Here is a 25931-nt window from a genome sequence, read left to right as displayed (position 1 = left end):
CTGCGGCTCAGTTTTGCGCGTTTTCCTTCCGGGATGCACACCGATATTGGCCATGCACCCAGGAAGGTCGCACTCATACAGTGACACTCGACACGTGTTCAGTATTGGTGATTATGGTCACCGCTTTCTTCAGACATTGTTAGAGAACCCGAGAAACACATTGGTTCTTGCACCAACGACAAGTACTCCGAGCGGATACCGCTTTTGTCGCCCGACCCAGCGGTTGTCTGCTCACTAGATGCCTTCAAAATGGTCGTGGCATGGCAACGCCAATCCCTGAGCAGCATATGAAGGTTTTGTATAGTGTTTCGGATCAATTTTGGGACAAGCAAAACATGGGAAGGCTTTTCACAACTTTCTCCGAAGAATAGAATGCGGAAACAGCAATCATATAGAAACTTCTGTATGCCATGCACCAGTTTTAGATCCCAGATACCGCAAGTATAATCTATGCAGATGCAGCCGAGAAGAAACGTATTTTAAATTTGACCTTTCTGAATTTTTGCTTAATTTATTTTATTTTCTAGAGATTCCGCAGTGGTCAAGGATTATACAGACTGGTCTGTCCAATTTTTGCTCATTTTCGGGCTGTAGCCTTCACCGGAACATGTGTGTACTTGCTGTCGAGCACCCTTTAAAGGCAAACTCCACTTTAGTTCATTTTGCTACCGTAGCCTTCACCGCAGCATAAGTGTATTTGCTATGGACCACCCTTTAAAGGCAAACTTCGACTTAGGCCGCTGCTCGGACTTAGCTGCCGAATAAAGTTTGCTCTCTGTCTCTCTCGACTTTAATTTGTTTAACTACTATAGCCTTCACCGCAGCATAAGTGTACTTGCTGTGGAGCACCCTTTAAAGGCAAACATTGACTCTACTTCGTTTTGTAATGTAGCCTTTACCGCAGGATAAGTGTACTTTCTGTGGGGCACTCTTTAAAGGCAAACCTCTACTTCAGTTCGTTTTGCTACTGTAGCCTTCACCGCAGCATAAGTGTACTTACTGTGGGGCACCCTTTAAAGGCAAACCGCGAGTTTAGTTCGTTTACTACCGTAGCCTTCACCGTGGCATTAGTGTACATGCTGTGGAGCCCCCTTTAAAGGCAAACCTCTACTTTAGTTCGTTTTGATACTGTAGCCTTCACCGCAGCATAAGTGTACTTGTTGTGGGGCACCCTTCAAAGGCAAACATTTACTTTAGTTTGTTTTGTAATGTCGCCTTCACCGCAGCATAAGTGTACTTGCTGTGGGGCACCCTTTAACGGCAAACCTTGACTTTAGTTCGTTTACTACCGTAGCCTTCACCGCAGCAGAAGTGTACTTGCTGTGGAGCACCCTTTAAAGGCATAGCTTGACTTTAGTACGTTATGCTACCGTAGCCTTCACCGCAGCAGAAGTGTACTTGCTGTGGAGCACCCTTTAAAGGCATAGCTTGACTTTAGTACGTTATGCTACCGTAGGCTTCACCGCAGCATAAGCGTACTTGTTGTGGAGCACCCTTTGAAGGCATAACTTGAGTTTAGTTCGTTTTGTAATGTAGCCTTCACCGCAGCATAAGTGTACTTGCTGTGGAGCACCCTTTAAAGGCAAACATTGACTTTAGTTTGTTTTGTAATGTAGCCTTCACCGCAGCATAACTGTACTTGCTGTGGAGCACCCTTTAGAGGCAACCCTCGACTTCAGCCGCGGCTGGGACGTGAGCTGAGGAATAAAGTTTTCTCTCTTTCTCTCGTCTGTAGTTTGTTTTGGTACCGTAGCCTTCACCGCAACATAAGTATACATGATGTGGAGGACCATTTAAAGGCAAACCTCGATTTTAATTCATTTGCTACCGTAGCCTTCACCGCAGCATAAGTGTACTTGCTGTGGAGCACCCTTTAAAGGGAAACCTCGACTAAACGCGCTCGGAGCAACTGATCGCAGCTATCTGCTAATTGCTTGACGCCGTAAAGCATTAATTCGGCGTTGCAGATGCCTCTAACGTTCGTATGATCGTGAATAAACCAATAATACAACATACAATACGCAACATAAACGATGACACTGTGCGTTTTCCCGTGGAATCGACCTGGAGTCACACTTCTCGCTTCCCATTTTGGCTTTTGCCACAGTTGTGTCATGTGGGGGGTAGGAACCGAGAAGTGTGCATTCTTTCGCTAAATAAAAAAAAAAACAACTTCTTGACTGTGATATCGTTTCGGTCGAACCAGAAGGTACTGAAGGACCAATCGATGAAGGTAGCAGCGTTGTGTCGTGTTTCCATGGTCCCATTTTTTCCACAAACAGTGTCTCACGAGAATAAAGAAAAATAAAAAATGTAGCGCGGTAGTGGTTTTTGCGTTGCAAAAAGAGAAAAGAAGATACGAAAAGACGCTAGCATTTATTGTTGGCTTATTCTGACTAAGGTGTTCTTGACTAGGGCCTCGGTCTCATTCCCTAGGCTGCTATTGGAGCAGTCTTGACATAAGAGACACTCTTTGTGACTGGTCATCGGCAGAGGATCCGTTATCCTGCGAATTAACCCGAATTTGTGAAACATGTAGATATGTGGCGTCGTAGGGACTCAACACTTTTGGTTTAACTCTTCCGCTCGACTCGCCCGCGGAGACGTCACGTTAATACCTTGCATAACCCGATACAGTACGACACCTTTCTCTACTTGGTGCGCATGTGAAGGAACTTGAAAAAATAGTCTACAATAAGTGCGTCAATTAAATAAGGTACAAATGCCGGGGATTTGTGCGGGGCTGCAGTGCGTTTCTTACAAATATTTAAGAAAAGCTTCTATGGACGTTGCCTGTAATTACAGCCGGACTGCGCAGTATGAGAAAGATGGGTGTTTCAGTGCATCATGTGCCGGAAATAATGGGCAAATAGTAGGGAAGGGAATAGGGCGTTTGAGAAGATTGTCTCGGTCTGCTTTGGTTTATGGGGTAGCGATAGAAGTAGGAGACTGCTGAGGCAGTGAGGTACGTGTTCAGTTAAAATGTAGGTTGCCAGCGATGCTAAAACAGTAGATTGGGCGAGTTGGTACATTGGGCGAGTTTGCGAGCACATAATCAGTGTTTACTCCATCAGCAAAGGCGTACCAAAACGATATGTTGTGTAATAGTATATAGCCTTAGGGACTTGACAATGGATATAAATGTGCCATAGTGAGGAGAACTGCAACGCCATAAAAGGCAAGAAGATGCATAATTTGGGACGACATCTCGGGCTCCTTTGTAAAACTTTTGAGAGCAAGCCTGAGTTGTTCACACAAACAAACAAACAAAAAAACTCTCAGGGTGGTATACTGGCCACGCAAATGCGAAACAGTGCTCCCTTACTATGGTACACAATTTTTGTCGTGATGTTCTTTTTGTCCTTATAGCATGTATTGCAACACGACAATGAAACACTGCGCATGCGCACATGCTCTGCCCCTCTTGCCCTAATACTCTTCATACTACGCGGAAACAGACGTTCTATTTGAAAGAGCACTTCGCGAAGGAAAAGTTTTTCCCAATCTTAGTCTTTTGATTGAAACCCGTGATTAAGAGAGGAAGCTCAAAGGACCTGGCCTGGTCCGTCGAGGTGGCGAAGCACTGCTTGGGTAGGAGGTAAAAGGGTGACGAGTTGACTGGTAGCGGCTGGCTGTTGTTCAGGTACATGTCATCCAGCCACAGCTCGGTCACCTGCAGCAGTGTCGCCGAGAGCGCGGGGCACGCGGTTAGCCGTGCGCAGAACTGCGGGGGAAGCTATGGCGCTGGCGCGGCGTGAAAAGGAAGGACGGCCACAATGCTCTACAGTTTGTTTTCCCCGAAAGCAGTACATGAAGCAAAAAAATACAGAAAATGCGAAATACTTCAGATTTAACAAACGGATACCGCTTGTTAAGTGACGTGCTGTTCAGATACCATGCCTGAGCTGTGGGAATGACACGCTATGGCTACCAGAAGGAAGGAGGAAACTGTATAGAAATTCTCCAATTAATCTAAATAAAAGCATACTTAAAGGGGCCATGCAGTCAAAATACGTTTGTTTTATTCGAAAGATTTCGTGTTTTATAGTGCCCCCAGCGCTTGTCCGGAGGCAAATGATGCTTTATTTACTGAGAAATAATTCAAGTTAAAATTTAAATTCTCCCGCCAAATCGTGTGTTTTCATGATGTCTGCGATGAAATCACAAGAACAGGTCTTCAAGCTGCTGCGGAGCCTTGTTTACCGTTAGTCAACATAGATGGCGCCACCATACCATGGCGGGCCGTTTTCTGCTTTGCTTTGTTCTTGACCGTATTTGTACCTGGCTTGTTTTTGTCAAGGTATAAATCGTTTCGATAAACATGGTGTTCGCTTGACAAATATGGTCTAGTAAAACACCGTAGCTTACGCCAGTCGGCCAGTCTCGTCTGAGACAACCCCGAAGCGCCGCAGTGCTGTGCAGCTAAAACAAGCATAGTGCGCGCAGTACCAACAGCAGTACGCATCGGTACTTCTATGTTTCCGTGTTCCTTCGTAACTTCCACTGTTCCACTGTTTACCCCCCTCCCCCCCCCCCCCCATTCTTACTGCTATAAAAAGAATGTGCCCTAAATTTAAGCGCAAATAGCTCGTTCGGCAAGCTTATAAGCCCTGCCTATATCTGCGTTTCCTTTAGCCGGCTTCAGCCAATCGCAGAGCTGGCACATATGACATCATAGTTTCGGCTGCGGGAAAGGAGCTAGTGGGTCGCATGACCATTCCCTTTTCGCTAATTACATAGCTTATTTGAACGAAGTGTATATTAAAAGTGGTGTCAGTATGATTCATAGAGGCAACCTCTCGGATGAACCAAACTTGTGTTTTGTCCGCATGGCCCCTTTGGAGAAGTCAACCAAGAAATGACGGAATAATAGGAATGAAACTGAGATCAGACGTGACCTCTCCCTCATTATTTAAAATGCCCCCAGGTCGCACCAGAAAATGAATTATGAGTCTTTCTGAACCGCACTGACGAAAAGTGGCAGCAGCCGATTCGCGAAAAAAGAGTAACCAACGGGGAATGAGATTGAAGTTTTCCCCGAGAAAGCCGCCCAGTACATAAAATGCGATAATGACCGCCTGATTGAATTAGAAAGGGAGTAAGCAGTAAGCAAACAATCCAACATTTGTAGCAGGGTGCATGCAGCCTTTATTTATTTTTCGCCAATCTCCCAAGCGGGTATGTTTTCTGCGTTGGTATCTTTTCCCAGTAGATAACATGGAGCAGTTCTGTCATGACACCGAACGACCGTCCAAGTATGTTTAGAAATATTGGTTATAGCTGAACTGTTAGCCCCTCGCTCCCGCCTTCGCTCTCCCCCTCACACACAAAGATATGGTTCATGAGCGGGTATAAGCCTGTGGTCCTGCAGATGAACCGCCACGTTCGTCTAGGCAATGCAGTTTTGTCTAGAGAAATTATATGAGCCGTATTGAAGCATGCTTAATCTTCCTGTACTCCATATCGACATGAAGCTTGGGCAAAAGCTCAGAGTGTTTGATTTTTTTAAGCAAAAAAGGGCTTGCACGGGCGTATGGAATGGGTGCCCTCCCTCCTACGCTGCTCACACCAAGCTTAAACCGAGGCCACTAAAGAAAATCTTTTGAAAAGTTTTGAGTGATACCGTTCGATTCCTCTGCAATCTTGATTACTAAATGTTTCCAAACATTTTGTCACATCAGCCTAATCAGCAGCAATTAGCAGCCTAACCTGTGCATGTCAAACATGTTTCATCTCGGGCTGTAGTACCGAGAGAAATGTTCAAACAGCTTAGTAAATATTAGAATGTGCGTAAAAGGACAGCTGGGCAGGTGGCACTTGTACAAATAGACGTTCAATGGCGTTAAAAAATGAAGGAAGCTCACACTAACGCGTACGACTTGAAGGTAGCGAAGCTGTACGCAACCTCCACTATCATCACTAAGTCCACGATTGCAGTCGATTTGATTTTTATTCGCTGCCGCAACGACCTTTACTCCATCATGGTTGCTACAAGTTTGAGCTTCTTTCATTTTGTGGAAGTGATACTCATTGGCATCACCTTGGAGGGGCTTACGCTATGACGTGTCCTTCTCGTTCCGAGAAAGTGTTGCCGCGATTACGGCAAACGCTTTTGTTCTTTTTTGACTAATCTTGGCCAATCTCTCTATGTGAGTATGCGTGGCTTGACAAACGTGCGCCGGGGACCCTGGGCGGTCGTCGCGAAGCACGCACACACGAGCGCTCGGCATTTTCTTGGTTTTTTTTTTATTACGGGCGGTCACTACGAGGTACGCGCTCACATGCGGACGCTCGGCATTTTCTTGGTATTTTTAACTGCGGACAGAAAAAAATTATGATTTGCTAAACAGCTTCGTTGTAAATAAGGTTCAATATAAGTGCTTTTGTATTGTGTGCTGGAGCATGCAATCCTTGGGAACATTTTTCTCGAGGGGATAGAGTTATGTTATAACAACTGTACTACAGGACTACTCTTTATAAGGGAACTTTCTTCCCCTGTTCATATTATATATTACATTCGGCAAGAGCGTTTATTATCTCTAATATTATTTAGATTGTGAAGGGATTTTTTTACGGGCGCAGTGCGAGGTGAAGGCCTTTTCTTACGCGGGCGATATTGCCAACCTTTGCAGTAACGAGAAAAGTGTTTTGGTGATGCTCGGCTTGACCAGACAGTTTTGTGGAGTATCTGGCGCTGCCTTAAATATTATAAGTAGAAGTGATTTTGATTATGCTACTAGGGCACACAATGGAGTTATGTTTTTAGGTATTACATGGGGTTGTGAAACGCTTCAGTACTATTTAAAAGTCCTTTTTCATCTCATAAGTAATATTGGACCTCAAAGGCAGTCAGCATTTTCGGGAGTTAAATCTATGGCGCAGTCATGGAAGAGAGAGAGAGCTCTCTGTATGCCAGTGCTCAAGCGTGCAACGTTTATTTTCTTTTTGCAATGTTTGTTTACATCCTGAAAGTCCTCTAACGGGCTAGAAGAAAAGTGTGAGCGCTGAGTAGGGTATTCGCAACCTTCAAATCTAGGATGCTCTCCCAGCCGATGCGAAAAAATAATGTAGTCCTTTCCCCTGGAGGGCTTGGGTTTGTCTACAGTTTTGTTCGCTAACTCATATTGGCTTTCTTTTTTAAAGAAATGTGAATATATCCAGCCATCGTGGCTAATGCCTCAACGTTTCATGTGTGCACGTTTGCCAGTTTTATTCGCTCCAATAGGACCGATGGTGTGAAGGGCTGACTAGGGATTTCTTGAAGAAGTTGCTTATTCATTCAGTTTTTTAAAAGTTCGCTTCTGTCTGGAATACTTGATTACACTCTCCAGGGAGCAGATAACGCGTGCATTGCCGGAGAACGTGTTCCATGGGCCGTTGCACATTGTCTACCGTATTTGCATGTTATGAATAAGGCTGTTTTATCTCGTGTCAGGCTATGTGCATTCATTCGCCTGCGCATACATCATTCTTTACATTACACTCATCAGCTCTTCCTGTTAAAATGTGCCGATATTCTAAGGGGTGTTTCGCACCATTGTCTGTGGACTACAGATTGTATAACCAACCTGAAGCTGTGGACCATTTTTTTGCTGTTTATAAAGGCGGTATTCTTCCGAGACATTTTGCAGCGGACACAGAAGAAAGATGCAGTAAGTTGCCCATACGTAATTCGATTTCTTCTGGAGAAAGGACAATGCCGTCCGATACGATTTTTTATTTCTTTTGGATCTGTTCAGTTTCTGGAGGTGCCGTAGGGTTGACCTTCATGCGGACCCCCGGCCCCCTATTCAACGAACAATGAACGTTGTTGCGTACACTAAAGCTAATCACCTGGTTCAGCTTCATCACAATGCACTGTAGGGACAAATTCATGCTACCAACAACAAAAATCGGTTAATGACACCAGCGTACGTACCATTCGACTAAAAAAATGTGATCTGCGTGGTTGCGCAATGCAGAACGTCATGCTTGCGTTGCGTAATACCCCAGCGCAGACCGAACTTTTTAGTCAAATCGTACGGTTGACATCGTCACTAGCCGAAATTTCATTGTTTGCTTAAAAGATTGGTTAATTAAGTGGATTGTGGTTTCCCTTGTGGATTGTGGATTCCCTTGAATCAGGGGTCGGCAACTTGCGGCCCGCGGGGCAGTATTATGCGGCCCCTGCGACGTCAAGGGACGACGTCAGAACCCCTCCTCTTGTACCTTCCAAACTGAAGGCCGACATGGCAGTTTTGACGTCAAATGGGGTTATATAGAAATAAGAACAAGAAACACGATTTCTCTTTCAGATTTATACGTCATTGTCAATTCGCCGATTTTTTTCTCCTTGCCTGCAAAGCCCCCATCTCCTCCTTTAATTCCTATCCTGCCCGATTTGCCGCTTGCGACCACCGTGTCGGCTTCATGCAACTCGGCCCTCCGCTTCAAAAGGTTGCCGACCCCTGCGTTAGGGTGTTGCGTGTGGGCCGCATCAATCGAGGCCCAGAGCGGCTTTTGAGTGGAATTTCATTTTCAGGCTGTGAATCACACTTTATATTGCAGTGTGCCTTTTCTTCCGTGAGGGTCAGTTTGCGCTCATGAATCACGTATGTCTGCCCTGTAATAAAGAAAAAAATGGCTCGTGGCCGACAGGTTATGATTACCACTTCGCAGACGGTAAGTTTTGGGCACGATTCCCTGCACTAACGGGTGTGTTTTATTCGTTATTCGTCAAATACGCGCTAAAAAACGCCCGAATGAGCGAGTGAAAGCCCAAAAATTTGAAAATGAGTAGCGCACTGTTGAAGGCATTTTTGCATTACAGGTAATAAATCGTCTTCGGAAGGGTTTCTTTGTGGGCAAACTTTATTAAACGAGAAAGAAATGCGCCCAATTACACGCGGTGACAAAATCAGGCCGCAGCCAGTTTGTGGAACTGAGGATGCTCTTCAATTCGGCACGTGTTGTTAGCTGCGGGGGAGACCAATGACCGCTTCGGAGCTCACACGACTGGAATAGCCATGCCGCCTGTACGTTCTTTCGGCTCCTTTCAGCACCACTGCTCCCTTTATTTCCGAATGAGCACCCATCGCCCCATGGATTGCCTAACACTGATGGTTGTTCAAATTACTTGCTACCTTTAACATTCTGATTTTCTTTCCCTAAAGAAGCCAACCAAGTTAAACCGTGTCCTGTACCATACACGAATGAAGGTGTGCTAACAACGTCTCGTTATGGTAGAACGAGACAAGACAGAACATCTTGTCATGAACGTTTTATAAGTTGCACAATGCACAATTGTTGGTGCCTTTGGCAGCGCTCACTCTTCTTTTTTTTTTTTTCATTGTTTGCCTGTAACTTAGTGCCACTCCTCCTTTTCAAAAAAGCACGTCCCTTTTGCTGAAACGTGCAAACTCAGCTCCTGGTGACGCGTTTCCGCACGCAATCACCATTTCCCGCATGTTCCTTCGAACAGTTTCTGCAGACTGCAGCCTTAGCTAATCGCCATACCTCCAACAAGTCCCGCATATATAGCGCTGTCTAATCCGAAAGCGCATCTGGTCCCGTTGCGCCCAGGAGACAAACGTGTGGACCCGCATGCATTCAAATGGGCTATTCAACCGTGCCTTCACCGGTTCATGCCAACTTGGGGGCTTCCAATTAGCGCGTAACTCTTGAAGCGAATCCCTGCACAGAGCGCGCGTGCTAGGAGCGCGCGCGCGCGTGTGAGGAAGGGATAACCAACTCGAACACTTGCGCTCTTTTGATTGGACGAGCCCCTTTGAAGCGCTGCAGAGCACTCACATCCAAAGCACGGAACTAGGTAGACGTCGCTGAGAGAGAGAGAGAGACGTGCTCAAGTGGAGATCTCCGTGGAAACTAGAAGCATGTTTTTAACGAGGCGCTGCTGGAAAGTTTGGGTGGGAAAAAATTTGAGAAAAGGATAGCTGTAGTACAGGTCCACAGGGAGGTGTTAGATAATCACAACCCCGTCTGAGATGCGATAACAAAAACAACAGTGCAAATTGAACACTGAATGATAGTCCAGTGATGCTGACCGTCATTTTATTGCAGAATCCCAACAATTCAATGGGGAGAGATTAAGAGGCAGTGACGCCGCAATCTCGCTCCTGTCTAGCGTCATCACTCTTCTTCTGGGGAGGAGAGAAATCAAACCTCTATTTATCAAGGCCGTGTCACCCGCTCCCAACAAACGTTGTGTGCGCACGAAGAAGTGAACTTCTTTTCTACCTACATCGGTGACTGTCACGAAAGATTCCGGCTTCAACAGGATCACTTGCGCCTCACTAACGTTTGGAGCGGACTGAGGAAAATCTAATGTCTTTTCAGTTACCGTTGATTATGGTCACTAAAAGATTTCCTAACCACCTACATTCAACCCTTGCGCACTATGCAGGAGAAACGAGCGTCAACTGCTTCCGAGGACCAATTTTCGGCTACTGCTTGCATGTCTGGTGGCAGCGGTCATCACCATTAGCCCATCTCTGAGTGAATGTATGTGGGGATTGAAAAGGGACGAAGTAGTCATTTCATTCTCTCCAGACGTTGGTTAATCGGCATTGGCACCCTCTTGAAGCAGTAATATTTCGTAAATGTCATCGAGTGGCAGAAAACAATTTCAATCTTCTTATGTCTGCACGCCTCCTTGGTGAGGTGCGGGTAAGTCGGCCATGAATTGTTTCCAGGAAGCGGCTTTCTGAACTGAGAAGAGACCACCCACCTTTTTTTCTTTTCTTTTTTTCGGCTCAAATAAAAAACGTTTTTCCACCACCACCACCGTTAACGTCTTCAACTACTCATAGCAATGGTCATCGTCATCGGTCAATCACTTTGAGTGGGTGTGCGCGATTTGTGGAGGAGGTTTTAGTTGGCGAACCTCCTCGTGAAGAAGTCCGGCGTCATGAAAAAGTCCGGCGATAGGGACACTAACAACTTCCCTTTTATAGTAGCCTAGTGGCGCTCTATGGCAGTATATAAGCATTTTCGTTCTGTAAAGCGAGGTGCGACGCGAGAGTATCCTTGGCTGTGGCGCATGAGTGTGTTTAGCTTAGCTAGTAACAACGAGGAAACTCCACTATAAAAAGGAGTTCTGGGTAACACAGGAGGACTAAAATTGTGCAAAAAGAAAAACAGTTCAGTGACAGGGTAATTCCCTTCGAAGGAACACCGTTGTTCGTATAGTATACACTGTGCCACGATTTTTGTGCAGGAGAAAGTTTCGTCAAACGACATACACGCGCTGTAAGCATGCGGCTTCACCTACGAGAAATAAGCCAGTGAGGAGCTTGAGGACATTCAACCCTGAATGCAAAGCGTCCGACGGAGGCATTTCTTTTTGCCATTCATCTGAAACACTAAAACAAAGACAAAATCTTCGTACTTTTTTAGGCGGCTGAAGTGGGCGCACGGGAGGTGTGCTCTCTGTTTACACAATAGGAGTGTTTATTATTTTTATGGCATAGTTGATGACACTCCCCTCCTCGCAATTCCCGTTTGTTGGTTTTATTTGTTAGAAGTTACCCCTCTCCCGGTTGCCGCCTAGTGTCTACTCACAACCACTACACACAACCTGCTCCTAGGGAGGCTGTTCGGCCACAAACTTGAGCGACATTCTGATCGTTATTTCGGGTAGGGTGGAAATTCTCACTCAACAGAATTCCCCCCCCCCCTCTTCCCTTCCCTCCCCCTGAAACTAGGCATATCAGCAGACTTATATAGAATTCATTAGAGGTAGCAAAGTACGCTCGTTTGTTTCAAAAAAATATCGTTGCGTATCTTACTATGTAAGATAATTTTGCGATGTAAGATCGGAAAATAATTTTGTTGTTTATTTTCGCAAGAGATTCCCAGCCGTACGTTACAATTATGCGTAAAGGGAATAGAAATTATAAATTTGAGAAAATTGTGTGTTGGAAATAACCCGCAAATTAAAGGAACTCTGTAGTTTAATTCTAATGGTTTTAGCGTGCGCACGCCTTTTTGGAACTTTCACTCGGCCGATCTTTGATCAAAATGATAAGAAAGTTCTGAGGCCGTTGCTGAGAACAGCCTGTTCCAAATACAAGATATAATTAAGGCTCAGAAAATAGCGCGGCTATGATATGTACGTGTCAGTGTAACATAAATGTATGAACGCGGAACTGAACGCCTTGTTGTTTGTTGCGTGAATTGTGAAGTTTTGGACATTGAAAAGGCTATGCGGACTGTCATGTGGCCGTGCTCTGTTTTAGTTGTCCCCTTTGATATATTGTATAATGACAACTTGCAGACTTGCAGATTGCGGACTTACATGCTGGCTTCAACAAAAATAATAAAAAGTTCTTTTCTGTTTCTTTTTTGTCCATACGAGAGAAAGGATAAAAGAAATACTACAAAAGTAATAGGTACTTTTTTTCTTGTAAAGGTCGTTACGTATGCCACAAACTGGCGTCAGGGTCCGTTCATGCTGTCTGCAGAGTCCCTCAATTGGGTTTTATAATTTTGTAAAGTTGGCTAGAAAATATGCCGCTACTTTGAAGGTTGGGAACCGTGGGCACAAACTGAGTTTTCAGTGCCGTCTTTCACCAATTCAAGTTTTATTTTTTATAAAGTACACGTCACTTAACAACAAAAAATGTATTTAAACGGGCCAAATGTTTTTTAAGGAGATAATGCTCGCCAGATGTCTTGTGACAGGGCGGAAGCGTGTTCGTCCATATCGCAGAATCTTTTCGCTTGTGTTTTCTTTGTTTGCGCGTCATTTTCGTCTTGCTACAACTGATACCCCGTCTAATCTGCAGTGATGAGTAGCGTACACCGGATATTTCCTGTAGGCTGGCGCCGGGGCAGTGGTAATTTTCTCTGAGGTCCGTACTGTTTTCTAGCAGTTCCCGTAAAACGGTAGCGAAAAACATTTCGTTGCATCGCAACGGTTACAAATACGTACATGTATGCACGCACCCACGCAAGCCCACGCTAAGCCTCGTGCGACATTTTTAAAACTGTACATGATTACGGCAACGTGTTGCATTGAGTGAAGCCTGACAGCGCCACTTTTGGCAACCTTGTTCAAAACTCAATACCTTGGGGGGGGGGGGGGGGGGGGGCCCGTTGATAACGTAAATAACCGTTACAAGCGCCCTGTACGCTGACCCGCCAACTTTCCGGAAAGCGGGCAAGCTGTCGAACAGGCACGCTGCCATGTGGTCCGCTATTAAAATTATAACCCCTCGCATAAATGGTGTTGCCGTAGTGCGACAGAATAAAGCCGCAGACTTAGGGGTGCCAAAGAGTAGCCATAGTAATTACTTACGTAATTTTTCTAATCGATTGAGTACAGCCAGAAATGAAACAACTACTCGTTCATTAATTCAGGTCCGAAGGGCTTCATTAATGGCTTGACATATTAAAAAAGATTAATTATAACAACTTAGCGAAGTGTGCAGCGGCTATCGCACCCCATCGATAACTCGCCACTGCTCGTCATTGTCCCGCTCGCTGAAAAGCGATTCGACTCTGTGTTCCTCCAGAAGTTACGCGTATGCGTGAACGCACTGCTCACACGCACGTTTCCTTCGGAATCGGGCCTTCACTGCCCCGAAGGGAATAATTTCTAGCCGATACGCCTTCGAAGCGCGACGTAACGGGGTGTGAGTTCACACAGGTCAGCTTGAAAGGAAGCACTTCAAGCTGGCCGTGTATGGAAGAGCTACAACACGAAGATTATAGTGGCAACAAGCAATGCGATGTCTGTTTGCAGTGCAGAAGGCCACATAGGCTTCATCTTTTCGCGTCATAGTTTCCTTCGGGCCAACGTGGTAGCTCACATTGGTGCTACAAACAGGAGGATAAATCTTCTGGGATAGAACACAACGCTACGTTAGTTTGGTCTTTATTTCTTCCGAAATATTCTCGGGCATGTGTACTGTTGCAGCATTTAAATGCGTTTTATGATTGCATTCGGCAATCGGGAAAGCAGCTTTTTAGGTGCGGAGCACCTTAGGACCGCACAATGTCCGTCCGCGTCCGTACGCATAGCATTTACAATTGCAAAAAAGCACACAGGCACCGGTAGGATTCGAGCCTGTGCCTGGTAGACCAGACAGAGTTAGTGTCAGTCGTCTTACCCATTGGGCTAGTTAGTACCTGAGAGCCGAACGGCTTACTCCCTCGCCTGTGACGGTGCGGAGCACCTTAGGACCTCCCAATGTCCGTCCGCGTCCATCCGTGCGCACACCACCATCAAGCGAAAATCAAGCGAAGTTCGATTTGAGCCGTTAGTTGCAGTTTCATTTAGCGAGTAATCAACGTGCAACTCACGGCTCAAATAGAATGACGGTCGGGGCGCAACTTGGATGTCATTTCGAGTCCCCGTACTCCGCACCCTCGCCATCATCATCCACGGAGTGGAGATGCTGTCATTTTTTTTTATCTGTGAACCTACGACGGAAAGCGCACCAGCTGCGCCTCAGACGAAAAGGCGCATAAACAGCTGAAATGCGGACGTGTGTCTTTACAGCAGATAACTGGGAGCCCGTTGGGCGAAGTATCTGTAAGCCGACGCTGCCCCACATGCTTGATGTTTCCCGGCACGTCTTACGCGATGTTCGCCGCCCAAGCCGATGGTTCCACTTAGTTGCCGTTTCGGTACGTTCGCGACCACAAAGGGTTCTGAAGAGCTTCGCTAATACTTCGTGAACCTTGTGCCCCGTCGCGGCCGCATCAGTGTGTCCTGACACGGCCATTCTCGAGTTCTTATATAAAAAAATATGCGCATTACAAATGAATTTTATGTTTCCCCCTGATTCCCACTTTACGGAAAAAAAAACATAAAGCAGAAATAAACGTTGAAAACGCAGGGCTCAATGCTTTCAGAGATCAGAGACGTGACCCGGTGCGGGCTTTTCTTCTCACGGGTCCCTTTCATCTTCACGAGGAGCCTTGGGCTTTTTGTACGGGGGAGGCTATGAATGAATGATGCTTTTCCGTGCTTCTACGCGACCCAGGGCGGGAAAGTGAAAGGAAGAAAATGACGAAAAGTCGCTGGCGAAAAAACAACGTCGAGAGCTCTTTTCCGACACGAGTGGTGTCTGAAGCAGAACGTCACACAAAAGCATACTCTAGTGTGTTCCTACCGTGGATATAAATACCCTTCCAAAGACCCCCATTTTTTTGTCGCCATTGACACATTGGAGGCAGTGATAATACAGTTAATAGAAGTGACATGAATTAAATTAAGAGATTATCGCATCATAACCGTATCGATATAAGACTCAATAAAGCGTTCGATCCACCGAGAATAATTTTAGGGTGGCTCCAACTCTGAGACCCTCGCGAACGGCCGCTATTTTCTTTAAAACGCTTCAGGCTCACTGCTCTTTATCAAAACACTTATCGCTTGAAATTCTTATACCCTGTCTCGCCTTAATCCTTCCCCTCTCTACTTCTCCTTTCCAGGATTAGAATAGCGTCGTGGCAAAGGTAATCTTGCTGCCCGAAAGGGCCGACAAAAAGTACTTTTTTTCCATGAGGCTTTTTTTCGCTTCTTCTCGCAGGGGTAGTCTATGCGTGGCATGCCTCATACCAAAAGCATCCGCTCAAACTGAAAAGATGTAAAAAAAAAGGAATAACAAGAAGAAAGACATGCGGAGGGAAAGGACATCATGTCGGGCAACGGCGCAACGTAAGTGAAGAAAAGCGAACAAAGCCACGTTTTCGGTTATCGCCTCAGGATACTGTACCCGGCGGGATAGGAACCCAGGGAAGGGCGAAGTATGTGCACGGCGGGGAGCCGAGCGCTCGAGCAGTTTGGCCCCGGCGGCACGTCTCGCGCGGCTTATAAGAGCCCGCCGATGATTTTGGCCCGTCGCGTGCCTTATTTACTTTTCGGCCCGCTCCCTCGCCGTCTTATTCCCCATCCCTTCTCCCCTCGGCCCGGCCCGCCCGCCCGTTCGCGCACTGCGCCAACGTGACGGCAGCGCGCAAGATCAAATATGCTAATTAGCCGTGCGCGCGTGCGCGCGCATCCCGCCAGCCACTTGCGGAGGAGCCCGGGAAGAGGGACGCGATGAAGAGGAGAGGAGAGAATGTATGTAAATAAAGAGGCCGTCTAGACTTCGTTGAAGCGGGGCCGAAGAGTGACGCGTCCTTTAAAATACACAAATTGCAGGGCGGGGGGTTATGAGGACAGGGACAATCGCTGTCGCGGGCGTCTTTTTCCGAATGGCCTGCGGCGTGTCCCTTGTTTTGCCTCCTCTAGTGTTATGCGTGCGAAAGAAGGAATTACCATTTTAGCGAGTGTCGCCCAAGGCGAATACGTTTGGACCGCAGCCGTAACAGGCGCTGTCACGCAGTATGCGCTCTACGGTCAATGGCGGCAGGTTTATTTATGGACGTTTCTGGCGTCGCTTGTTAAGAATAGTGCAACGATTCTCGTGCGGGGTTTGTCGTGATGCTTCATAGCCAAGCATAGATAGGCGTTTGCTAGTGGCGGCTTGAAGGTGCATTTTACGTCTCTACACATAGATAGCCAGGGTGGATCCACACAAAACTGGCCCGACACGAGACTCCTTCTAAAATCTCGTTTCACGGCCTCCCAGCACTCTATCACTTCAAAAAACTCGTGTTGTCATGTGACATTTGTAAAACGTGCAAATGTGTTGCAAAGGTCACGCGAACGCATTAAGAACTTCTTTGTCCTTGCGTCCGTGCGTCTGTCCGTGCGGGTGCTCTTTTGTGAATACAATCCATCAATTCATCTCGGTCAATCGTTTACACCGAGCGGCGAAATGCTTAATCTCTGTTCGCGCGTTCACCAGTTTGTGCTTGCCTCCACATACATTTTGGGCTCAGTACGTCATAATGACGCTTTACAGAAGTCTATAAATTGTTTCAAGTGCTTCAATAAATTTGAAGACGCTGCCCGTGCAGAGGTGAGGCGCCGCACAATTCTTCTTCTCCGTATGGTGTTGCTCGAACAGCGCTCTGCATGCTACTATCTGTTGCAGCTCCCTGACAGCAGATTGTATGAAATACTGAACTTGACAACTCGTTTAGTACGTTTAGTACGTTTGGACGACTGGACTACTCGTTCTGAATTCGTACGAAATGCCGAAAAGTGCTTGAACTTGAGCGTAAGTGAAGGAAGAGGGGGACCTTCCTTTTCTCCTTTTGTTACAGGAGCTGCCTTTTTTAGTTCACGCTCTGCATTGCCAACTGAACTGGGTAGCTTTGTTGTGCAGACATGAGGCATATGCACTGCCAAATGAAGCGAAAGACAAGAAGGGGACGCAGGGAACCAAATGATAACACGTTGTAGTCAGCTCCGTACTGCAGGTATTTCAAACAAGATGTGCTTTTAGGGTATTCGTGTGTACACGGTAATTTTATAACTTACACGCATTACCAGTGCAGTTTTCTTTTTTTTTTTTCTTTTTTTGCAAACCTGTACCACCGATCTTGGGCATACGCTCAGCCTTAAATATCGCTGCAGCGACTGCTCACTTGTGTGACCAATCACACGTGTCTCGCCCCCAGCCTCGCCTTGGCCCCCTTGGCTCACTGAGTTTTATATGGAAGCGTGAACAGGCTGTAAGTAAATTTACAGCCTATCTAGTCTATAAGCGGGTCTACATCTCCCCCATGGCAGTTGAAAAACTGCCAATCACTGCGTTCTAGATAGCAAGATTGACTAATTACCATTCAAGACATAGAGAAAGAGAGAGACTCTTTATTAGAGGAAAGCGGAGAGGTCTGCCAGCAGGTTGTCGCCTACATGCTGCTCAGCAGGGACGGGGAGGAGGGAACAAAAGCACCACAGGAAGTCATGCGGAAGAGAGAAAATAAAGGAGGAATTAAAAGAAGAGAAAAAAGTAAGAAAAAATAGAGTTAGCCTGTAGATTTGAGCGTGTGATTTAAAAAAAGTCTAGATGTTTTCACATGGTGATGATATTAGTCCTAAATTGTCTCAGCGACCCCGATTTCGTGGAGGTAGTCAAATAATGCAGCTAGCACTTTCCGCTGGGACGAGGGAGATGGCCACGGTCTAAGAAGTGCTTTTAGAGTTCAGAATCTGTGGTTGAGGCACTCAATCCTCAGTGATGGGTCATTCACTGCTCGGTTGTAGGCAGGGCATTTCAGTAAGATGTCTCAACTGTTTCAAGACATAATGCTTGACTAAAAAAATGGTCGCCGTCCCGCCCTGCGAAAGTGGATGTCCAGCGCAGCTGTTGAAAACCCCTACACATGTTGTCTCGGCTTCTCTGGCGGCAAATGCTGGGTCCTGACGCATGCGCTCGGCGTCTTGGCCAAGAACTGCTGGGTCTTGCCTAGCCTAGCGCATGCGCGAGCCCTCGAATGACGTCAAACCCCCTCCCTTTTCAAGATCAGCTGCAAATTTAATCTTTACCGGAACAGGGAGGGGTCCCATTGTTCACCGGCGCCTTATCATCCATCATGCGGTTTCGATGTTTTCTCTGTCGTTTTTTTTTTCTTTACACGAATACTGCGCGCTCTGCTGCACAACTGATTCGCCTGAAGCATGCGCTCGGTGTCTTGGGCGAGAACTGCTGGGTCCTGCTTTGGTTTTTTGTTTACGAAGCGACGTTTTCCCACTGAAAAGAGGCAAACAGCTTCGCTGTAAAACTTTTACTCTGTTGTGACATTGAGAGATGCAAAATGTCATGTTTGCGTAGCGTATTGTCAAAGAGCCAATCACGTTTTTTCGGGTCAGATTGAATGCTGCGCCTCGTTCTTGGCCGGCTTTACTCGTTTAATCGTGATGATTGGTCAGTTAAGTGCGTTGTGGTAAAGCATAATCCCGGGAATTTTTATAGCCTCAGCCTGCATAATGACAGCCATGACTTATGGCGGTCTTCACGTGGGTGCTACCGCATTGTTTGGTCTGCAGAAGATACCGCATTAGAACGCTGTAAAAGTGATGTTAAAGCTAAAATAACATCGACACTTGCTTAGATGTCAAGGCAAATTTTAGCTGCGAACTACGAAAGTAGCTTTACTGATGGACGTCCGCAGTGGTGTACCACGTGTGTGTATGTGAGGTGGGGAACGGGAGAGCGCAGTTGCTCCCGCGCGGAATTTGGTTTTTGTAGAGAGGCATAACTGTTCGCCCAGTTCGTGAAGTATACGTATATTCGTTTTGTTTAGAAACGCATTTAAACCATGTGGTTTCCCTATCATTGACTTAATTATGCAATCTTTGAAACAGCAGGCATTTTTGTTGCGGCACTCTGGCTGCCTAAAAAAGTGCGTGCCCCCTACGCTCCCTCCCTCTTTTCCCATCTGCAGTGGAAAAACATTTCGCAGGGAGCTATGGGGTATTTTTAATTGTTGCATGAATTCCTTTAACTTCTCAGAAGTAGCGAGTTGAAAAAAAATATAGTTGTAATAATCACTGGCGCCGTTCAGTGCGCGAGTGTATCAGCTCGTACTTCGTTTTTTGGCGGAAATTTCCCAGCAGCGCACTGCGCAAAACGGAGGTTCTGTGTTTTATTCAGGGCGCATTTTAGCAGCCCTTACGTTAGTGTATCGCGTACATCGGCGCTAGGTTCCAGCATCGAGCGAAAATAAAAACAGCGAATGACAAACGACAAAACGAGGAAAATTGGACATCCCGCTAAAATTCAGCCATACGGCTACAAAGCAAACCTAAACCATTTTTTCTGAAAATTCCTTCATCCTGGTTTTTTTATCAGAAAGAATTTTTCTGGAGTTTTCGGAGAGAGCCGCCTAGCTCTCCCTTGTAGCCGTGTGGCCCAATGTCTGGAGGATGTCTAATTTTCTTCAAAACTGGTCGAACAAACGAGGAAGTACACGACTGCCGGATGCCAGACTACGAGAGATGCATGAAGTATCGCTGCGGTCTGGTTATAATCTCTCACGAGACGAGCTACTGCGAGCATTTTACCCCACTTTCCCGCTGACGAGGTCCATACAAATATCGTGGCATTTTTAATCGCCACGGTTAAACAAGCAGCGTACTCCAGGGAAACCTATACTGTAGCCCTCCGGGCAGACCGTCGCCATTGAATCCGGTATTGAACTTCATTTAAGCGAAGCTTTTTATGTCTTACTGATGGCGTATGTCGCGTCGAAAAAGCACTCCAGGGGCCAAATGCTCCAAAAGAGAGGTGTCGTTTCGAAGCGACGCGGTGTTTGCATGCGAATGCATATATTCTTGGGTTGTGGGCGCCACTTTGGTGGGCGGAAAAGTGTAGAAAACACACGGGGTGACCCCCTGAATGCCCACCTTGCCCTGCCGGCAAAGCGGCACGCAACAGGGAGCGTCGCATTTTTTCCCTGTCTTTGCGCACTTGTTATGAAACTGGATTAGTAAATGAGCCATGATCATTATTTTGCCTATTTTTTTTCTATGGTTTCGTTCAATTGATTTCTGCACTTCTCTCCATTCAACAACTGTTTATACCTCCCATACGCTGTGGCGCCCTAACAGATATACACGTTGGAAAGTTCAAATTGGGCGGTTACGTGCCGAAGCAACTCTTGGACTATGAGACGCGCCATATCAGGTGTTTGCGGAACAATTTAGGTCGCCTGGATACCTTTCACGTGTGGCGGAACATCGGGGCCAGAAAGTTTTCGCTCTTCGCCGCCACCAGGGAAGCAGCAGCCGGCTCCGGGAATTGAAGCGGCGTTGTGCTCAGCGGCGCAGTGCCATACCCACCGAGCTACCACGCCGGCTAACAGGACCGTGCCGTTCTACAGTTCCATTTACTAGACAGGAGAGCATCGACGCAGGAAGTAGAAAAAAACTTGCACCCATCTGGTCAGGCTTCTGTTCTTCCCGAGTGAGTTATTTCACCGTTGCGAATCACATCCCACATGCCGCGTTCCGAGGTTGTTTTGGGCTCTCTCTCGCACTCTCTCTGCCTCTCTTACTCTCTTTTTTGCTGGAGCGTCGAACCCCCTGACGCTCACTCGAACACGTCCGGCGTGCAGCCAGGGTGGCCCCACAACCTCTACTAAACCCGCAGAGCAAAAACACACCGCGCGCGCTCCCCGAGGGCTTGAAAAAAGATCAAGCTAACGAACCCTAAAATGAGCGTTTCCGCCCTCCAGGGGCAAAAGGGCTTGGTGGTCGGGTGCTGTCTGAACCCCCCTCCTTCCCTCGCCTCTTCTCACCCGAGCGGCGAGCTTTCCCCCGTTCCCTTCAACCTCAAGCCCGCGCCCCCTGCTTCGTTTGTTCGATGCGGTTCCCGCGTCTAGATTGTGTACCTTGTTACTTCACCAGCCGTCCTGATCACTTGCGTCGCTCTCCTTTTCTGCGCGCTTGGGCCCGCACTTCCACGGAGGATGGATAGGTGGACGGACAGACAGGGCGGATTCGAGGGAGCGGTAACAACGGCGGAGCGATGTGGTGCCACGGCTGCCCCGTCGTGGCCTCCTTCTTCTCGCGCCTTTCGCCCTCCCCCTCTCCGTCCGGAAAGTGTTTCATTTATCCAGGGGCTAATCAAATTGTCTCTCACTGTCTCCCGCTACTGTCGTTTCCTTCATCCTTCCGTTTACTTTTTTACGTTGCTCTTCAAGCGTGAGGGTCTCGAGATGAGGCCTTCGCCCGCGCCGTTCAAACTATTGACTAAAATGAGGAAAACAATCGCAAACCGGAAAAAGTGGTGCAAAGAAGAGCGCATGCTTGCTGAAACAAGACAGGATGCGAGTGTATGCGTGCGTCTTGAGCGAGTGCGAGCGTGAGCGTGTGCGTGTGCGCGTGTTGTGTGTGCGTGAAAGAGAGAGCGAGAAAATTTTGGAGTAAATAAAAAGTGCACAGTGGTTGTCCTGCCAATAAAAGCCGAATCGAACCAAAGCATTAAGGAAGTGAACAAATAAATTATATCCTGTCTACCTTTCCAATCCATCCACAATACTGCCGCAATAGTCAATGTTTGAACAAAATGTTCAAATCAATGTTCAATAATCAAACAAAAAGGTAGCAAACGATAAAAACCAGGACGGGAATGGCACCGTACATTCCTCCTGTCGTAGTGCCCGCAATATTATATTTTTCGTTCGGTCGCAAGCCCGTTTCTTTCCACGAGCCCTTCTTAATTCAGGTGTTTGCTTTTGTTTTTAATTTCACACTTGTTTTGACGCGCCCAAGCGGAACACGTTCTTGCGCTTTATGCTCCAAGTTTCTCGCCCTTTTTTCCAGAAAACCGTAATTCGCGCCTGTTTTTCGCTTCGGCTGGGTTTCCTTTGTGTTGGCAATTAAGCGCTCCACGTCCGAAGTGATCTGCGCTTCATGTGGTCTTTGGCAAATCATGGATGCCCTTTTTTCCGAAGAAAAAGTATCCAGAAGGACAAGAAAGCAGAGGTGGTGCGCTAGCTAGCGTGGGCGTTTCTTCTTCCGCCATATTGCGTAGGTTGGCAAAGCCATCCTGTTCATTTAATCCGTCATATTTCAGTGTGTTTATTGCCGCTTATACTCAAAGTACACTATAAATAAAAATAAACAAACTACGTATTCAAACCGTAAATATGAGGCGTTGTTATTTTTGTTTTATTTCTGCCACAACAAATTTTTACCATGCTTGGAAGAATTTTCGAAGATGCTCGAATGGCAGAGAACTTGACGCTGCGTGAATGACGGAAGTTTCGGACTTTCTTTCGACGGTTGATTCTTTTCACTCGCGCACAGGATGACTACGCGTAAACCGAAGGAAAGCGGGGAAACGAAAACAAATTGTTCACAAAGATTCCAAGGCCTTTGTCTCGCTTTGTCGTTATGTGTGGATGTGTTTCCCCTTACAACGTACTAATTAGTTTGTGTTTCCGTATCTAATGCAAGGTGTTCATTGACTTCTTTTACGAAGGATCCAATTCGTTCTCGCACTTGTCAAAGTCTTTCTGGCACTTCGTTCTCGTATTCCATTCCGCACTCTTGCCAGGGGATACAAGTCTCTCATTTGTGTATTTTTTTTTAAAGTTTGCGTTAAAAAATTGCGAAGGAAAGGAGGCGATCAACAAACCCTGGCGTAAATAAAAAATGTAAACGCAAGCGCGCCATTTAACACGTCCCAGGCCCGACACTGTAAACAAACGAGCTCAGGAAAACACGCGCGAGCAGGCGCAGGTGGCGGGGATGAGGGAACGCCGGCGGCGGACCCCGCGTGCGCGGCCCATGTGCGGCCCGGATTAACTGCTTGAAGGCACGGGGGTCTGAACGTAAGCGTGCCGCCGGTCCCCTAGGCTCGGCCCTCGTGCACCGCCAATTAATGAGGACCTAATTAAATCAGCGCCGCGCGAGCGCGGCGGCTTCATTTGCATACGACGCTCGTCGTCACCGCGCGCCTCTCCCCTCCCACCTCCCCTCAGTCCCCTCCCTGCGCTAACATCCGAACCATGTCGCTCGTCGTCATGTCGCTTTGCCGCTTGCTGGTTCTGTCTACGTGGCCCCGGAAATTTCACGCTCGTGATGTGACGGTGCGCGTGGAACGGCCACTTTCTCAATGTGACGTACGACTTCAGCGGCGGCCACTTACGGCGCACGTATATGGACACAAGGCATTGTACGTGTGGTGAAAGTGGGCTCATTTCACCGGAGAGGCGCGAGAAGAGACGAACAGAGTGAAAAAAACTGGGGCGCCTCATTCCATTTTTCTGCCCATAAGCGCTTTTTTTTTTTTTTTCACGGCGTCAACCTTTAACCCCAGGCTCGTCGGCGGTGGTCCAAGCCACAAACAGCAGAAACGACACACTTCTGGTACTTATGTGGTAACGGTGTCACGCTCTCAGTCCCCTCTCCGATAGCTCTCCCCTAGTCATGCGGTAGTAGTCAAGCAACCGGTCGTGACACGCGCTACTTCTTTCCTCGCCGGCATGCGCGCTTGCTGGTTCACACGCGGATATATATGGGGTTATCCCATGGCATCCGGTTCCTCTTACCTGACAAGTGCCTGCTGGTCACTTCGCGCTAAACAATACCGTCGATTACAAATAACACCGTTCATTAAAATACCGTTACACAATTAAAACTCATTTTAAATAAACTATCTTCATACAAATCATAACGTAGCATCCCAATCGTTGTCCATGTGGAAGAGCTCGCTCCATTCATGGTGTCATGCCTCGTGATAGTCCTTAAAATTTTGTGTGAGTCCCTTGAAATTAACGCCGCATTTGTCTACGAAACCTCGAGTGATACGTAGCTTCCATAATGACGATGCCGACAAGTCTCATTAAAAGTTGACCCCAACCACCTTGTTTGGAATTGCTCAAGTTTCCCCCTGTATTCAACCTCAATCCTAGCCAGCACGCAACCACTGCACCCACAAGCAGCTAATTACACTTCATTAGACAAATGCCTTTAACGTTTCATAGTACTCAGTTCTGTTAAAGAGTGGCCTTGCCCTGGCCATGTGATAGGGATCGACAATGATCACCTGCTCCCTAACTACCCCTCCTCGCTTATTCCACTCAGCCTCCGGCCTTTCTTCTTCTATAAAGGTATTACAGCCATACTTATGACTTTGCCGGCTGTACGATGGAGTTAGTGAATACTGCTGCCGACAAGAGAGTAAAACTTGCAAATAAGTTCGCTCAATTAGTCCTCTCACCTAGCATAATACAACACTTCCTAGCTGGTTATACATGTGTTGGCCACAACAATGTGCGCATATCTTTATTTGCTTCTATGTGTAACAGCCACAAGGCGGAATCTGTTCTCTCGTTATGATTAGTGCGTAGAAATGTTTTAAGGCAGTACTGGGCCCGGACCAATTATCTGTTAGCTCTTGGTGGAACAGTGCTGGGCGATTTCCACAGTTTCTCGGCCGAACGAAGGATCCCAGAAACCAGGGATGCATGAATTTGCTCGCGAATACCGCGTCATTTCAGAATGACGGTCGTCAATTTAGAGAATCCGGCCCCTGCTTCTCCTTCGCTCACTCTGCTTACGGAGGGATGCGAAAATGTTGCCGACATGCGCCAGCTATCGCTCACGCTATAATAAAACTCTACGAAATAGTTGTCTGTCCCAGATTAAAGTAGACACGTGCGGTAATGATTGCTAGATAAGCGCATTTACAGATTGTGGTGTTTAACGTGCCGAAGCTACAACTGGGCGATGAGGCGCGCTGTAGTGGAGGGCTCCGGAATAATTTTGACCACCTGGGGTTCATTAACGTGCACCCAAAATCGCAATGCTGGACAAATAACTCTCTCCTTCGCTCTCAATATTTTAAAATGGCTTAATTGTTGGTTCATCCTAGTCTATTCCGGTCTTCCTAATCTTACTGCCTTGAAAAAAAAATCTTTAATCTTTCCGTTTTCTTGGAAGGCCATAATTGTTCCCGACTCTGTTTGTTCGATGAAATTTATTACATAACTCATTAAAAAAACCACATTTCAGTCATTCCGGTACGTCTCTTGTAGAATTTCTCAACGTTGCTAAGTCACCGGCCATCTTGTCATACTAACGAATGTCACAGACCCAAAACACGCGTCGAGCGTAACTAGCAGCTTGCTGCCAATACAGCCATCACGAATGGCACTCACTGAAAAGCGACTGTATATAAACCCGTTTCGTTAAATCAATTTTGTTATGCCTTACGACCCTTCTTGGAAGTAACTTTCATAGACGAGCTACCAATAAGTAAAGAAAAAAATACATAAAAGAAATTGCGCTTACGCAGGAGCTCAGACTTAGGGCACACTCGGCTCAGAATTCTATATAACCGACGAATATGCTGGAAGAAGACATCGAACCGGGAGCTCTAAGGGTTCTGCTCTCGCGGGTTACCCTAACCATGCGTCGAAACAACGCAGGGAAAATGAGTGCGAGCGGTAAGAGACGAAGCAAGTTTTACAAAAAAAAAAAAAAAAAAAAAAACCTCTCCCATGGTGAGGAGACGAGAAGGGAGAGGGGGCTAAAACCTTGTATCAGGATCCTCATAAAGAAGCGGGACTCCGGC

At 46.8% G+C, this 25931-nt stretch overlaps 1 protein-coding gene across 1 annotated transcript in view; it reads right to left on the bottom strand.

Moving 5' to 3' along the window:
- Nucleotides 1-25931, bottom strand: part of LOC144145765 (choline O-acetyltransferase-like) — a 236133-nt gene that overhangs the window by 27115 nt on the left and 183087 nt on the right. Inside the window, exon 4 of the mRNA XM_077677493.1 lies at nucleotides 3555-3673. Within this exon, the coding sequence (XP_077533619.1) occupies nucleotides 3555-3673 (119 nt within the window). The remainder of the gene's footprint in view (nucleotides 1-3554; nucleotides 3674-25931) is intronic.

Source organism: Haemaphysalis longicornis, unplaced genomic scaffold (genome assembly GCF_048455015.1).
Source record: "Haemaphysalis longicornis isolate Haplotype H1 unplaced genomic scaffold, Haemaphysalis longicornis Haplotype H1 scaffold_1, whole genome shotgun sequence".
NCBI classification, from domain to species: domain Eukaryota; kingdom Metazoa; phylum Arthropoda; class Arachnida; order Ixodida; family Ixodidae; genus Haemaphysalis; species Haemaphysalis longicornis.
Note: the sequence above shows the minus strand (reverse complement) of the source record. Positions and strands in the feature narration are given on the sequence as shown.